Source organism: Physeter macrocephalus, chromosome 20 (genome assembly GCF_002837175.3).
Source record: "Physeter macrocephalus isolate SW-GA chromosome 20, ASM283717v5, whole genome shotgun sequence".
Lineage (NCBI taxonomy): Eukaryota > Metazoa > Chordata > Mammalia > Artiodactyla > Physeteridae > Physeter > Physeter macrocephalus.
In genome coordinates this window covers 18,974,614-18,991,633 of record NC_041233.1, presented here as the reverse complement: position 1 = coordinate 18,991,633, position 17,020 = coordinate 18,974,614, and the positions used below count along the sequence as shown (strand labels likewise).

The window sequence follows — 17,020 nt, the reverse complement described above, 5'->3', positions numbered from 1 at the left end:
ATGAGGTAGTGTAATATGATGATAGTTCCAATGATGATAACAGTAGTGGTTTAGCATGTATCATCTTACTGGCACCAAAGTTCTATAGGTTGGTAAGACACATCTAGTAAGCAAACAAAGAAAACTGATAAGTTGCGGTAATAAAATAATCGAGCTACGAAAAAAAGAAAAACATAATGAAAGAAGGTTAAACCTGAAGAGTAAAGTGTATTAACGATCTCTAAAAATGCTCCTTTCTTACTCAGCTAAACTCTAGCTAGGATGGATTTTGTTTATATTAAGAGAGAAAACATTTATCTTTTCTTTAAATCCACAGTACTTCCTGTCAACAGAATGCTTAAAATCAGCAGTTTTCTTCATGTTTTCAATGGTTAGCCCACCTGGTACAAGTGACCTTTTGATAACTATTTAAAAGGTTTATCAGTAAAGTTTCAAATGCCTGATTCAGGAAAGTCATGTTACTGCTCTAGAACCAGTCAGGTTGAACTGTCCGAAAAGCAGGCACTTTCCTTTTTGGTTATGTTGATTGCAACACTGCCCCATTCTTAAACTTTGCCACAGGAAGGGCTGGTCAAGCTCAAAGCGGATACTTCCAAAGTCACTAAATATTTCAGCTCTAAACATAGCAGACTTAGAAGAACTAAGCTCTGGAAACATCTTTCCAGAAATAGCAAGGCTGCTATGCCGAAGTCCAGTAAGGCTAATTACCTTATCAACGCTAAGGTCATTACCTTGAAAGTGTTTGAATAGGGACTTCTGCCAACTTTTCTAACAAAAGATATTGCTTTGACCTCAGAGCTGAACTGCCCTAGTCTACCCAGCGAAAGAATTAAAATGTTGTGTTGCTACAGAGTAGCCAGTGAGGAACTGATCATCTTAATGCAATGAGACCCTGGGTGTGGTCCTCCCCGTAGGGGATAATCTGTAAGAAAGAGTGTGTTATCTCATGTAAAGACAATATCTATGATTGACTTCCTGAGAAGGTGGTTATTACTCCTTGCCCTGTTAGTGGTGGGCATGGGGGCTTTGTGATATGCACTGAGGGCTGCTGTACATCTTTTACTCTTTCCAGTACAGTGAAAGGATCTTAGAGAAACACCTGAGAAGATGGTGTTCCATTTTTTTTTCCTGCTTTGAAGAGTGTATTAACCCTTTTTGCTGATTTTAATAACATCGTAGGGAAGACCGCATTCTTAAAGGGAAATGAAAGGGGCCACGAAAGTTTGCCTTGAGTTTATCTCACATAATGGTATATAAACTAAGAAAAGTCTTACTTCAGTGGTAGATTTTCCGAAGTTAATGAATGAAACCATTGTATGGGCTGTGTTCTGTGTTACCATCTATTTTGTCTTTGCATTCAAAAATATTGAACGTTGAATATAAGTGAAATTCCCGCCCTCTGACAGAAAGGTGTAGTCTGGTCTTTGTCACTGTGGTCCCAGTCCTAAGTTTCTGTGAATTAAGTTAATGATCAGGTTTCATCCAGGAACTGATTGCTACATATTCTCATGTGTTACAAACTTGTTTTTACAACCATTTGTCAAATTGAAGAAACCCCTCACATTATTTGAAAAGTGAAAACAATTTCTATGAAAGAAAAAAAAATCTACTAAATTCAACTAAATGAGCCATCCATAGTTTTAAATTTTATGTAAATCTTTCTTTGGTAAAAATTGTTTTCCACATAAAATGCTTCGTTTGTAATTTAATCTTGGGCTTTTGCAACTTAAAATTTTTCTCCCCCAAATGGTATCTTCCAAATTTTTTATTTCCATCATCGGAACCATCATTAACTGAGTAACTCAGGCCAGACACTTGGGAACTCGCCTTGACTCCTTCTTAATTCTCATCCCTCACATTCAACTGGTCATAATTCTGTGAATTTTGTAAATTCTCCCTCGAATCTTGCTTTCACTGCAGCTACAACCTCAGCTGACTATGAAGAAATGTAGACCACTCCCTCCCTTTCCTCACCAGGAGGGCTGCAAATGAGGCTAGAAAATGGAAGGAAACGTGTCTTTTATGTCAAGAAAACTCAGTCACCATAGAAATGATGCTTGGCCTGCGTCTTGGAGAGCATCCAGTTCTTCCCAGTCCATCACATGAAATGACATTAGCATGTCAGATAGACCCTGCTAGCCGCTAAAAGCTATTGTAGGTTTGTCACCTATAATTCCCCAGAGAGAATTACCTCCTGTTCATAGTCTGTGTCCTACTACTCAATCTAATTTACGTAGGTCCAACTCCCAGGAAGCAGTAGTACTTTATTCCTGAGTTCTATACATAGCCCAGTGTATTCAAGTCTGTAATTAAAAACCACAGCCTTATTTATCTTTTACTATGCATGTTATGGCTCAAGCCTGCTGAGCACAAAATAAATAGCACTTTAAAATTAAGAATTTCAAGTCTGCATTCAACAAAGAGGGGCTATTTTCCAGTGTATAGTATCATTATATCTTCCTAGGGTAATATCTGTCAACCAACTCATTTGCAGCTGAGAATTCAGATTGTTTGTTTGTTTTACTTGAGAAGCATACTGACAAAAAGAGTTCTCCTGAATGTAGGCCATTGCTTCTTCATTGTGTAATTATTACAATAAGTAGTGCATCACTGTGGTATTTCACATGCACCAGTGAATATGCTTCAGCAATGAAGGACTCCAGGTCCTGGAGAGTGAAATAAACATCCAGAACTTTTACAATGTATTGTGACCTAGAAGTAGTCATCTCCAATATAGTAGGAAATTTTACACAATAATGTTTATAATTATTTGATGGGGAAACATGATTATTTTTTCTTCCATTTCCAGAATGAAAATGAGTTTCTCCTCCAACTCTCACTCTTAATATCTTAAAAAACCAGGAATTTGAGGGGGCATAATAATACCTTAAGTTTATAAAGTTTATTTATGTTTTCAAATCACTCCTAATGTACTTTACTATTTATCGATAGTTCTAAATAATTCTATAGGCTAGATATTATATTCCAAATTTGACAGATTAAAGAAAAAAGATACAAAGATTGAGTTGCCCAAACTGTACACAGCGCTTCTAATTTGAGAAAGGCAACTCTAATTCATTCTCAGGGAATTTCTCTCTCTCTCTCTCTCTCTCTCTCTCTCAAGAAGAATTTTATAAAATAGTAGCTGAGAAAAATTCAGTATTATTCCCTTTTATTGGTAGCATCTGACTATTTTTTTTAAATTATAGTTGATTTACAGTATTATATTAGTTTCCGGTGTACAGTAAAGTGATTCAATATTTTATAGACTATACTCCATTTAAAGTTATTGCAAAATAATGGCTATGTTTCCCTGTGCTATATAATATATCCTTGTTGCTTATCTATTTTATACATAATAATTTGTATCTCTCAATCCCATATCCCTCTTTTGCCCCTCCCCTTTTTCCTCTCCCCACTGGTATCCACTAGTTTGTTTTCTATATCTGTAAGTCTGTTTCTGTTTTGTGAGGTACATTTGTTTGTTTTATTTTTTTAGATTCCACAGATAAGTGATAACATACAGTATTTGTCTTTGTCTGACTTATTTCACTAAGCAGAATACTCTCTAGATCCATCCACATTGTTGCAAATGGCAGAATTTCATTATTTTTTATGGCTGAGTAATATTCTGTGATATATATATAATATATATATATAATATTCTGTGATATATATAATAGAATATTGTATATCTATATAATATATATATATATCACATCTTCTTTAGTCACTTATCTGCTGATGGACACTTGGGTTACTTCCATCACTTGGTGTTGTAAATAATGCTGCTATGAATATTTGGGTGCTTGTGTCTTTTAGAGTTAGTATTTTCATGTTTTTCAAATATATACCAGGAGTGGAATTGCTGGGTCATATGGTAATTCTATTTTTAGTTTTCTGAGGAACCTCCATAATGTTTTCCATAGTGATTACACCAATTTACATTCCCACCAACAGCGTACAAAGGTCCCCTTTTCTCCACATCCTCTCCAGCATTTGTTATCTGTGGTCTTTTTGGTGACAGCCATTGACACGTGTGAGGTGATATCTCATTGTGGTTTTGAGTTGCATTTCTCTAATAATTAGCAATATTGAGCATCTTTTCATGTGCCTGTTAACCATCCCTGTTATGTCTTCTTTGGGAAAATGTATATACATATATATATATATATATATATATATATAATTGTAGGTACTAGTATAAGAGTTTCTTGTAGGGATGGACTTATTCATTTGGGAAAAGGCTTTATTAAATGTGTAGGCCTGCCAAGTAGAAAGAACCATAGCCTGGAGCCCTGGTTATATGAGAAGGGGATTCTGTTTGATGCTCTCCACACTCCCTGGGGAGATAACATTAAAACATTAAAATTCCTGCTTTTCAGTAAAATGAGGGATGTGGGTCATACATTTATCAAATGAACTCAAAAGTTCACTCTAATGAACATCACATTACCTAGTGAGAGAAACACTCAAGAGGAAAAGGACATTGTTTTATGAGAGTATATCACAAGAAACCTGACCTAGATTTGATAAAGCTATCCTGAGGAAATGATTCTTGATATGAGCTCTATTAGATGAATTAGAATTACTAGGAAAAGGTAGAAAGTTAGGGGGGCTGATGGTAAATGATGCTAGGGAAATAAACAGGTGTCACATATTTCAGGGCTTTAGGCCAAGTGAAGTACTTTTGCATTTAGCCTAAGATTAAAAAGGAAAATGGGAGCTTCGTGAGATTTGTAATTTGGAAATATTAATCTGTAGAGAGTGGCTGGGCCCAGGGTTAAAGCTACCTCAGTTGTCCCATTGGCAGATCATGGTACCATAGAGTAGGTTTGTGGGTGTGGACATAGTAGCCAAGAAGCCAAAATGCTAGGTCAAGGACATTAAGGTAATTTATCTCCTAGGAACTCATTAAAGGAAGGAAGAGTGAGAACAAAAGCAATGAGAAAAGGAGAGAGACCAAGTCATCCTTGACTGTTTTAACCCAATTAATACCCTATACCCTATGTATATATCTTCTTAACATATCTTGGAAGCTCAGGGAAAATATTGCTTTACACGATCTGGGTTTTATATACCTGTTAGCCTTTACTAAATATTTGTGCATGGCTTTTCTCCCTTAACACCCTTAAAATATTTTCGGCATTTGTCCTGTCTAATGTTTCTTTACTTTAGATACATAGTAGATAAAGAGCAAATATTCTTTGACAATTAAAAAAGTTAAATCTCCTAATGTTGCATGAACTTGTTTTAGTTCACGGTTTTTGATAAGACCAAGTTGAATCTTCAGAAATTCCAAATATATGGAGAGAATGTCCAATCCCAAGCATTCAGACATTGCAAATATATGCTGTTTTTCATTTAAAATTTTGGCAACTTCTTAGTATAAAACACATTTTGGCAATTAATGAATAGCTTGCATTTTGCCTTTATGTTTATATGGAGTTGGATGGTGCATTAAAAGGAACTTTGTAGTTGTTTCTGACATAAAATTCCTTTTTTTAAAGAAGGGGGCTTCCCTGGTGGCGAAGTGGTTGAGAATCCGCCTGCCGATGCAGGGGACACGGGTTCGTGCCCCGGTCCGGGAGGATCCCACATGCCGCGGAGTGGCTGGGCCCGTGAGCCATGGCCGCTGAGCCTGCGCGTCCGGAGCCTGTGCTCCGCAACGGGAGAGGCCACAACAGTGAGAGGCCCGCATACCGCAAAAAAAAAAAAAAAAAAAAAAAAAAAAAAGTGGGATTATACCCCAAATTCCAACCTCATTTGTCTATAAAACATACTTATTGTTATGCCAGATAATTCATTTGATATTCTTTTCCTCCCTCACTTACTTATTTCATTTAATAGGTTGTCCTGTCTTAATAATTAGTATAGAAGACAGGATAATAGTAGTTTGATTTTCATGTAAATAACTGCGTTTTACAGACCTTCTAGGGAGCATTACATTTTCCATAATCTAAATACTCCTAGGTTGAATTTTTCTCCTTTTCTCTAGCAGTATGGATTAAGAGATATGAAAGTTTTTACTAGAATAAGTATAAAAGAAATATATAGACTTTCATAGAAAGCCATATACTCCCAGAAATCAGCTTCGCCCCCCATCCCTTTTTAAAAATTACTTTTCACCCCTGGAGTAGGTTATCTCAGTTTCTTTATGTGTGTCCAAAGTCAAGGTAAAGCCTCATGAGATGATTCACGTGAGTAATCCTATCATGCCTGGATCATCTCTTCTTAGAGTAAGGAGATTACAACATTGTTAGGCCAAAGTTGAATGCAATCTAATTGTTTATAAACCTGTGAGGGTCCATGACATGTTATATCTCCTCACCACCACCCCTCCCCAACCTCAAAATGCTTTTATCGTTTAACAAAAGATGTGACTATGGAGATTCTTGATGACAAATATCACATGGCTTACTTTTAAAATGTAATGACTGTTTCCCATAAATGAAAGAAGACAAAAAGAAAAGGTTATCAAAACTAAGGAAATGTGGAAAATCCAACATAGAAAGTGAGAAACATTTGGTAGTAGAATACTATTTCAGCAACTAAGAAAAGAATGCACAAAATTAGAGCATTGAATTTGATGTCATTACCATGGTTGCTACAATTCCAAAATTTTTACAGTGTTACCAGTTTAAGTGGATGTCATATAAATTCCCCTCACATAGTAGCTTAGATGTATTTGAGGTATCATATATCTAGTTATTTTAATTTTCTCTACACGCCATGACACTGAGGTAATCAGACCTATAGGTACTTACACATAACTCATCTTTTTAATCCACAAAGTGCTTTTGTTATATTAACTAAGATGTTTAAGATTATTTATATCAATGCCAATATTGAAATATCTCTGAGGAAAATTAAATTACATGGGCTTATTTTCACTTTTAAAGTAACTGTTTTCAGGAATCTTTTAAGAGAAGTATATACATCAGTTGATAGCATTAAATCTGCATGTTCAAATCTGAAGGAACCTGAGTGGGATCAGCTAATTCAAACACTGCCCCCTACCCCAGTGCAGACTTACCTATAACTTCTGGGAAAATGAGTCCTGGGAGAGTTAATATGACTCTTTTGTGTACATAAAATCAGTTTGAAGCAAAGTAAAACTCTAATTTAAGCCTCTTGTCTTACAATCTAGAGCTCTCACTATTACTTTGCACAAATTATTCAATCTCTTTGTGTCTCCATTGTCTTACCAGTAAAATGGGAATACTGGTAGGACCTTCCTCTTTGGATTCAAAGCATTAATTCAAATGAACTACTTAGAAACTGTTCCTGGAACACTGAAGTGGAGAAATTGGAACCTTTGTGTATTGCTAGTTGGACTGCAAAATGGTGCAGCCACTGTGGATGACATTTCCTCAAAAATTGAATTTAGAATTACCACATGACCCAGAAATTTCATTTGTGGTATATAAATGAAACATTTGAAAGCCAGGACTTGATGAGATATTTGTACACCGATGTTCATAGGAGCATTATTCACAGTAGCCAGAAGGTGGAAACAACCTAAATATCCACCAACAGATAAATGAATGAGCAAAACATATGTACATATAGTGGAATATTATTCAGCTTTAAAAAGAAATAAAATTTTGCCACATGCTACAACAGAGATGGACCTTGAAAACATTATTCTACATGAAAAAGCCACACACAAAATGTCAAATATTGTATGATTCCACTTCTACGAGGTACCTAGAATCGTCAAATTTGTAGAGACAGAAAGTAGAATGGTGGTTACCATGGCTGAAGGGGGAGAGAATAAGAAGTTTTTGTTTGATGGGTATACAGTTTCATTTGGGGAAGATGAAAAAGTTCTGGAGATGAATGGTGATAATTGTTGCGTAATAATGTAAATGTATTTTATGCCACAGAATTTTAAACTTATAAATGGGTAAAATGGTCAAATTTATGTTATATGCATTTTAGCACACGCACACACACCATTTTTTTCCCCCACACCAGACATTGTAATGTTTTCTTCAGTGAGCCCCCTTTGGTTTTCAGGATCTTAGACTCACTCTCGGTGTCCTAAATTATTGTAGAAATAATACGGGAGACACTAAGATGTGGCAGTGAGAATGAACTTGGGTCAGAGTCATGGCTTTTCCACTTAATAACTGGACGGTCTTGTCTGAAAAGTGGGGATGGTAATACCTCACTGAGTTGTGAAAATTAGGTGGGTTAGTATAGAGAAAGTGCCTGGAACAGTGTTTGGCACAGAGCAGGGACTTTGAGTATTAGTATTTATTATTATTGCTATTGTTATTGTTTTCTGTGTGTACTTTTAACCCCAAATAGAATGCTCTGAAAAAGAGTCAACTCCCAGCTCTTTTTTATTCTGAGTATTTTCTCTCTGTTGGTGCTTTTGACTCTCTTTACATATTTTCTCCATTTTTCTTTCAATCCACTGGCTTATTTTACTCTATGCTCATTCTTTTCTTTACATAATAACTTCAAACTCATAGTTTCTTTTTCCTTTCAACTTTGGTTTGCTCTACTTCCTCATGGCCTTAACCCCATCAGCCCCTCTGGTTCTGATTTTACTAGATGGCTTCTATATATATGTATATTTTTTTCATCTTTCATTTCCATTGCTAACTAACTGTTTCTCTGTAAGTTCTAGTTCAAATTTTCAAGAGAGATTTGACCAGCTCAACCTTTTACATCATGCCCATGACCAATCACTGGTCAGCCTACAGATTGGATGTCCTTGAAGTGGGTGCCAACCTATGATCTCAACAGTTTTGAAGAGGGAAAACTGTGATACCAAACTTGGCTCCCTATGGCTATCCTCTAAGAGTGGACTAGGCGTAGAAAAGTGTATTTTAGGGACAGTTTATGAATATGGCAGTAACTATGATTAACATACTTAGTATAGAAGCAAAGATGAACAAAGCACAGTCCCTCCTACAAAGAGGCTCATATGGAACAGATGTGTATAAACAATCATGCAATATGATAACTACTATTTAGTTATATGGACAAAGTACTTTTAAAACACCAAAGACAATTCAGATTCCTGGGTATGGGGAAAGGGACAGGTTTCACAGTATGCAATGACATTTCAACAGGTTTGTTAAAGAAATGTTTCCTCAGAAGGACCAGAGCAGGGAAAGGGATGGAGCAATGGTGTTGAAGCAGATTCAGTTGTAACAACAAAGTCATGGAGGTGTGAAGATACATGATGTGGTCAGAAAATGGAGCTGAAGACAGTATGGCTGGAACGTAGGCTAAAATGAGGGAGATTATTACAGCAGACTGAAAATAGAGGTAAGGGCTAGCCTGTGGAGGCTTTTAGACTGTGAATTGGTGAAAAGGAATTTGGATTTTATCTTTAGTCAACTAGGATTCTATCAAAGGTTATCAGGCATGGTGGGACAGGATCCCTTGTGCATTTGAAAAATACATGTGTTTGTAGCAAGGAGAATGGCCTGGAGCAAATAGGGACTGGAATTAGGAAACTATTTGGAAGGCTATTAAAGTAGTCCTATTAAGATATAGTAAGTTCTTAAAGTTAAAGATACTATTTCAAAGTTGAACTAATTAGTTGATTCTCAGGGTCAAGGGTGATTCTGACATGTACACACCTCAACCATAATCTAAGGAAAGATGCCTCAGAAAGCAACATCATTCGCTTCAGATTTAAGTCATCTTTAGTTACACATGAAGAGGATTTAAGAATAGTTCCCCCTCCTCTAGATATGTAGCTAAAATGTTAGGAGTATGACTCTGGGATGAAGATTTCTTCTGCCTTAAAGAGGGTTTGCACATCTTCTGAGTTTTGTCTGCTTTTAGATTTAAGCTAAATATCAGGAGAATCAAGTAGGATAAATTTTCTTATAGTGTGCATTGTTGAATCAGTAAATTGGATCAGCTGCAGAACTGGAAGTTTTCTTACAAAATATAGCCTGCCTTATATTCATGATCCCATATCCCCACTGAGAGATCTGCACAAGTACTTTAAAACTGTGCACAGAGTGTGAAGGCATAACTGTACACAGCCACATGTGTACAGTTGTTCAACTGCAGGGCAATGAAACACCAGAAACCAGAGCCTCTGCAGTGTACGTAAACAAACATTGTAAGTTAATAGGTTAATAAAACTCTAAAACTAAAGTCCAGGAATACTGCAGAGTTGTTATTTCTAAAGGTAGTGTGTGTTTCCTTAAAATTCAATGTGTTCCTGTTTCATAAAAAAGAAATGAGAATATCAACATAATATTTTTAAGCAACTAATTTCTCTCCTTCTGTACCTCCAATAATTTGTTGGAAGTCAGATATGTAAGGTGCAGCCTTTAGGTTAGTGAGTAGAAAAAAATTATTTTTATTGTTGCCATTATATTTTGGTGAAATCTGAATTTTGTATACAATATTCTGCTACACCAATTATTCCTGTTTTCCAAATTCAAAAGCCATTTTTAGTCCTCATTATTCTTGACATTTCTATGACATTTGACCCTTTGAAAAGATTTTCTTCCTCATCTTGACTCTTCAGTACCTTACTTTTCTATCTCCCCAATGATTCCTTCTCTCATCTTTATCACTTCCACTGTATCCTTTCCTCATACATACTGGTACTTTATATTGGAACGCAAAGGTGAGTTCTTTACTCCCTTTTTCCATTGTCTACTTTGATTTTCTTACAACTTTATTACTATCTCCTCTCCCTCAGGAGGTGAGGTTTAGGCTCTACCTTGCTTCTAGGTCATCATTGCACATGTTATTGCCTCTTCCTAAATGGGTATCACCTTATACTAATTTCCACTTATTTCTCAGATTTTAGTCCTTTGAAACATCTTTCCTTATGGAGCTGAATACCTCTCCCATGTGTTATAAGGCATCTTCTGCTTGCCTTTACAGTAACCCACACACTATAGCACTTATATATTGCAGTCGTTCTCAAACTGGGAGCCCCAGACCAGTAGCATCACTATCACGTGGGAACTTGTTAGACATGCAAATTCTCACGCTCCAAAGCACATTAACAGAGTCAGAAACTCTAGAGCATGGCTCAGGAATCCATGTTAACAAGCCATCCAAGGGGATTCTGATAGAGGCTAAAGTTTGAGAATCACTGGTATGTTGCACGTGCCTGGCTTTTGACTTATTCCCCTTCTAGATTATGGGCTGTTTTATAAATTATGATGGAATCTTCTTCATTGTGATGTCTTTAGTATTCCATGTAGAATCTGATGGCACTAATTTGTTTCAATGCATGAACAAATAAATGAGTTAACGAATGACAACTTTTTTATGAACTCTGATTTCACATCTGTGATTGGCCACTGTGACATTTGTAGGGAGAGACAAGAGTCACTTTAGAGTCAACCTCTGTATTAGGAAAGTTGACATCTAATACCCTTCATCAACAGTGTCCTCCAAAACAGTTTCACACATCTGCTTCTACAACCCTGACTGACTTTTTAACTCTCTGATCTCTCATTTTCTATCAATACTATAATCATTCTCTTCATTAATCATGGAAAAACCTTAGTAATCACTTCCTTTAGAGAATAACTTCATTTATTCTGAGTATATGACTAAAACATATTCACTGTTGAAAATCTGAAAAATTCAGTTACACACACAAAATCAAATAAAAAGCACTGGAAATTCCACCACTCTGAGAGAACCGTTGTTATTTGTTGTATGGATTCATCTAACTTTTAGTTCTAGCATATTTGCTAGAAGCGACATTCTATGAAGCTTGATGTGTTTTGTAATCTGCTGTTAACTACACATTGGTGGATATATTTCCATGTCTTTACGCGTTGTTTTCCACAGATGTGTTAATGTCTGCGCGGTATTTTTGGCAATAATTGATCTATCCTCCTTTAAATTATTGTAAGTCCTGCCAAAACTTTTTCAGTACGTCCACCACTGCAGTCCAAACTCTTTCTTATTCCTGAAACCTATTACAGTAGCCTCACTTGCCAAATAAAATTTTCTAAAGTGTAGTTCTGAGCAAATCACTCCAAAGTTTAAATGACGCTCCAGTACCTTCCAAATAAGGTCACAGTCCTGAGCAAGACGGTCAAGGACTCCTTATGCATACCCAGGGTCTAGGTGAGCCTGCTCACCATTCTCATAGCATTTAGCCTGCTTTCTCACTTTCTGAGAAAAAAGTGAGTTTCTCACTTTTTGAATATTGCTACTTCTCTGTTCCACAATACTTTCTCACCCATGATGTCCACTTCAGTGTGAGGCCTTGCTAAAACTGCAAACTTCCTACCCTCACCACCATTCCACCCCTTATCCCCCTTCTCTGCTCTGTTTTTCTCCTTATTTCTTATAACCATCAAAGAGACCATATATTTTACTTATTTAACTTGCTATTTGCCTGCCTCCCCCAACTGGAATATAAGCTCCATGAAGAAAATGATTTTTGCTTGTGTCTTGTTCACTGCCATATCCCTAAAACCAAGAACAGTGCTTGATACATTAAAAACAAAAACAAAAACAAAAAAACACTCAGAATATATTTGAAATACTGAATGATGAGTGAATGCACAAACAAATGAATTAATTAATTAACAGGGAATATCTACTGGTAAAAATTTTCAAGTCCTCAAGGAAGTCAAAGCTTTTATTCCCGTGATTTGCATATAATGGGCATTCACCACATAGTTGTGCAATGTGAATACAAGTGATCATTTAAATGTAAGCATTTCCTGACTTTTCAAATAAATCATCATTTCCCTGCCCCCTTTAATATAGTTATATCTCTTCATTTTCCTGCACCTTTTTCACAACCTTTTCTTAGAACTTCTGCTGAAGGTGATCTCTCTACTTTCTAAAGACCGTCTATCATTTTTGTAATTATGGCATGTGTTGCATCCTGAACTGAGCTGGAGTTACATGGTGCCCTTCCCATTGAGTAGTATGCAAGCTTCTTATAGGCAGATATCAATTATCTTTGTATCTCTTGCAGTTCTTAGTGCATTGATGCTCAATAAACAGTTCTAAAATTAAATTATTACCAAAAATAAAATTAAACTATTAGCAAAACAAAGAAGGAGTTACACATGAGGTCATAAACATATCTAATTTTTTTTTAAAAAAAGAATACTTGTCATAGGCACGATGGTAACTATTCTGAAAGAAATCACTATGTGAACATTCTACATCTTTACAGATTATTAATGCTGCACTTGCTTTGGCTGCAAGACCCAAAAGTCAAGTGGTCAAAAAAACCATGGAAATGTACAGATGCACGTGGGAGAATCATATCCATGTCCTCACTGAAGCTGTAGATGACATTACAAGCATTGATGACTTCCTTGCTGTATCTGGTATGGTTTTATCTTTTAATTTCTATATTTGCTCTTGTAATTTTATGAAATACCTCCGTTTTTCTTTCTCAAGATTGCTTTGGCTCTTCGGGGTCTTTTGTGTTTCCATACAAATTGTAATAGGATGATACTGAATATAATTAATTTTATGACATATTATGAGACTTTTTCTAATGATAGTCTTTCTGAAGCAAAGTGCTGCTACATATGATCTACCCTAGGATAATGAGCCTCATGCCTTGTAGTCCATACACCTCAACAATTTACACTGTCTCTAAAAGAAATTCCTATTCATGGGCAAAGCATAATTGAAAATAGCATGTGGAAAATTTAGGCATTTCCTGGCTTTTCAAATAAATCATCATTTCCCCACCCCCTTTAATATAGTTATATCTCTTCATTTTCCTGCACTTTTTTCTGAACCAGATTTTTCTCTACTCAGAAAAAAAAATGTATATTAATGGGAAAACTCTTCATTGATTTGAGATATAATATGTACTTCAACTACCACTATATGTATTTGAATAGTGGTGATCTAAAGAATAAACAAGACTAAACATCTAACTACATCAATAACAGACAGGCTTGAGATTCCACATCAAATTCAGATAATTCTCTCATCATATATTAGAATAGCATCCCACAAGATTGTGAAATTACTCTCATAAAGCCATATTCTCAGAAGCATAACTCAGGTTTTGATTATACTGTTGTAACAGCAAATAACTAAATATTTTTAAATTGTTTTATTCTCTTAAAAATTAAGCCTCTCACTAAAATAAATTACATATATTTTTCTGAGAGAGGGATTTTCTTGGAATGTGATGATTCTTTTTATAAAATGCAATTTCTTATAAGTTTCTAACATCATTTTATCTTTTTTAAAGTTTCCTGATTGTATTTTATCTACCTTATCAATTTAATTACTTTCATATATGTATGCTTTCTCATTGTGAACAATATCCTGAAACCTGGTGTATTTTCATAATATACTAATGAAAAGAAAATATGTGCTAATTAACTACTTTAAGATTGTTTTATTTCTTTAGAGCTAAAACTTTGAAAATAATGGAAAATGAACAGGAGAAATATTAAAATCCCTTGATACCACTATTCAGAAATAACAACTACTAATATGTGATTTATTTCCAACCAGTATATATATATGTATATATATATGTGTGTGTGTGTGTGTGTGTGTGTGTGTTTTCAAATAATTGTGTAATTATGTATTGCCTTTTTACAGGTAATAGTTGGCTGAATTTTCCCACATTATTTTCTTCAAAAAATCATTCATTTATCTGTTCTTTCATGAGCATTTAGATAAATTTTAACTACTATAAGCAATGCTATGTTAAGCATATTTCTGTCTGTTTGCTATCCTCTTAGTATAGACTTTGCAATGTGAATCCAATCAACATCTTATGTTGGGTCAGTCTTTTGTAATTTAGTTGTTAAATGCCAGGTTCTGATTTTTAGTTGGTTCTTTTGGTTACAAGGCAAACCTACTCACACTAGTCAATGTAAAGGCAGTTTATTATAATTAAGCTGATGGCAGAATACGGAGAATCTCCTGAACGTGTAAGAATAGGAGCCATAACTGGCCAGGCCTTGTGTGATTAGAGCTGTGGGGAGCTTGGGATCTAAGCAACTCTGTGGATCCTCAGAGCAGAAGCTCATGTTTTTCCTTTTAGTGCTGGATTAACCTGAGTCTGTTACTGTCTGTGAAAAACCATAGTACTTAAGAGCCTGCATGTAACAGAAAACTCATATGAAAGTAGCTTAAATCACAAAAACCTTTAATTATGTCACGTAACTAGATGTTTAAGATAGTTGATTCTAGACTTACTGGCCCTAGCACACCAGAGGACTTGGATAGGAATAGTCCCTGTATGTGGGGAGGAGTATCTTATCACTAACATTTTTTGGAATTGCCAGTACAGGGTAATAATAAAAAGTGGATTAATATTTAATGTGTTTCATTATTGCTTTTAAATTCTCTACAAACAGTGCACTCCATTATTTTCTATACCTGGTGTGGACTGTTCTCACTTTCCTGCCCTTTGATTGCCAGTTTGGTTGTGGTTTGAGGTTATTAATGACCTAGGTAGGCATCTCTGGATTTCTATTGACCTTCCCTCATTTTACATCTCAAAGTGCTACACAATATCACTTAAAGCAGGAAGGCAAGGTGGCTTGTTGGCTTTAACTTATCAAGGAGGAAGTCTTTCCCAGATGCCTTCCATCAGATTTTCTCTAATTATAGGTCAGAACTTGGTCCTGTTCCTACTTCTGGACCAATTGATGGCAAAAGGAAATTGGATTTCCATGATGGGCTTAGAGTGCTGATAAATGGTTAACAACTGACTCGAGCCAGAGAGAGTAGTAGTCCTAATCTGCAGCACTTGCTGATTTCTGTGACATAAATACTCCCACACTGGTGGGTTTCCAGCTGCCACTGCGATGACATTGAACTCTGAATTGGGAAGCGATGCATAAAAATAGCTCTTGTGAGCCTATTTTTATGTTAGGTATAAGCTTATCCTAACAGACCACTGGGCTTAGACCAGTCATAATTCAACCTTTCTGACTACTCACTTACTATACAAACAAAATCAGAGGTTTTATCAGCAGAAACAAAGTGGAAATGGCTGTTGACTAGAGAAAAAAATGCGTTTGCCCCGAACACTTAGTGGCATCCACTGCTTTCTCAAGTTTTTGTGTCTTCATAAACTTACCCTGTGATAGTTTAGCATGAGCTCCAGTGATGTTTCTTGTTACATGATAACTTTTGAACACCTGTTCCCAGAGATAATGGCTTCTCCTCTCTAAATCTTCCTAGTCAAATAAATGAGAAAGAATCTAGCTGCTCTATACTTATTTTTAGTACTGAGCCAGAAGTCCTAAGTCCAAGGTCACAGGCCAGCCAATGGATGGATTACCTTTCTTCAGATGGCTAATCATGGTGACAATCTGGCAGCTTTTGTGTGGGACAGATTTTCTTTTTCTCATCATCATCATCAGTGAGGAACGACTTCTCTGGTACTACTTTACAATGATCTTTTAGAATATGCTGTTTGTATTCACAGACTTTGCTTTCCTCTGTTTGCCAGGTAGAATGACTGACAGGTTAGTTCATAGGATATCATAATTATGAATTACCTTGAGAATATTAGGTTTTTTTAATAAACATTTCATCTTTTTCTTGGACTTTCTTCCAGTAGTTGATAGCAATGATCAATTATTTTGATCTTTTTTAATAAGAAAAAGAATAGGGGTACTGAAAAGATTCTTACTTTCTCCCGAGTCAGTTGTAAAAAGTTGGATTTGATGATGTTGGATTCTCAGAACATCATCTCTCCACATTAAAATATAAACAAAAATTAAACCCTAAAATCAGTGAGAAAAGATTCTTGGACTTAATTACTTTATTGTCATTAGCAAAGGTAGGGATCACAGTAGTAAAATGTTTGCCCTATATAATGTTTTAACATGATTAGATCATCCAATATTGACTGGTAGCTCTTGGAATAATGACATTTTTAATACCAAATGTCTTTTATTTATCTATTTCATTTCTAAGCATAGAAATATCATTATTTTAAAATAATGATTTTAAAATTGTATGTTTATATAATCACCAGTTTCTCATGATACAGAAGTCGAAATACCAATTTTCAAAAGCCATTTTTGTTTCCTGCTATACATAG

General features: G+C 35.6%; 1 protein-coding gene across 9 annotated transcripts in view; it reads left to right on the top strand.

Moving 5' to 3' along the window:
- Positions 1-17,020, top strand: part of CTNNA3 (catenin alpha 3) — a 1,750,900-nt gene that overhangs the window by 1,217,410 nt on the left and 516,470 nt on the right. For all 9 annotated transcript variants that reach the window (XM_028481840.2, XM_028481834.2, XM_028481839.2 and 6 more), the window contains one exon: positions 13,154-13,310. In XM_028481840.2, coding sequence (XP_028337641.1) covers positions 13,154-13,310 — 157 coding nt within the window. The remainder of the gene's footprint in view (positions 1-13,153; positions 13,311-17,020) is intronic.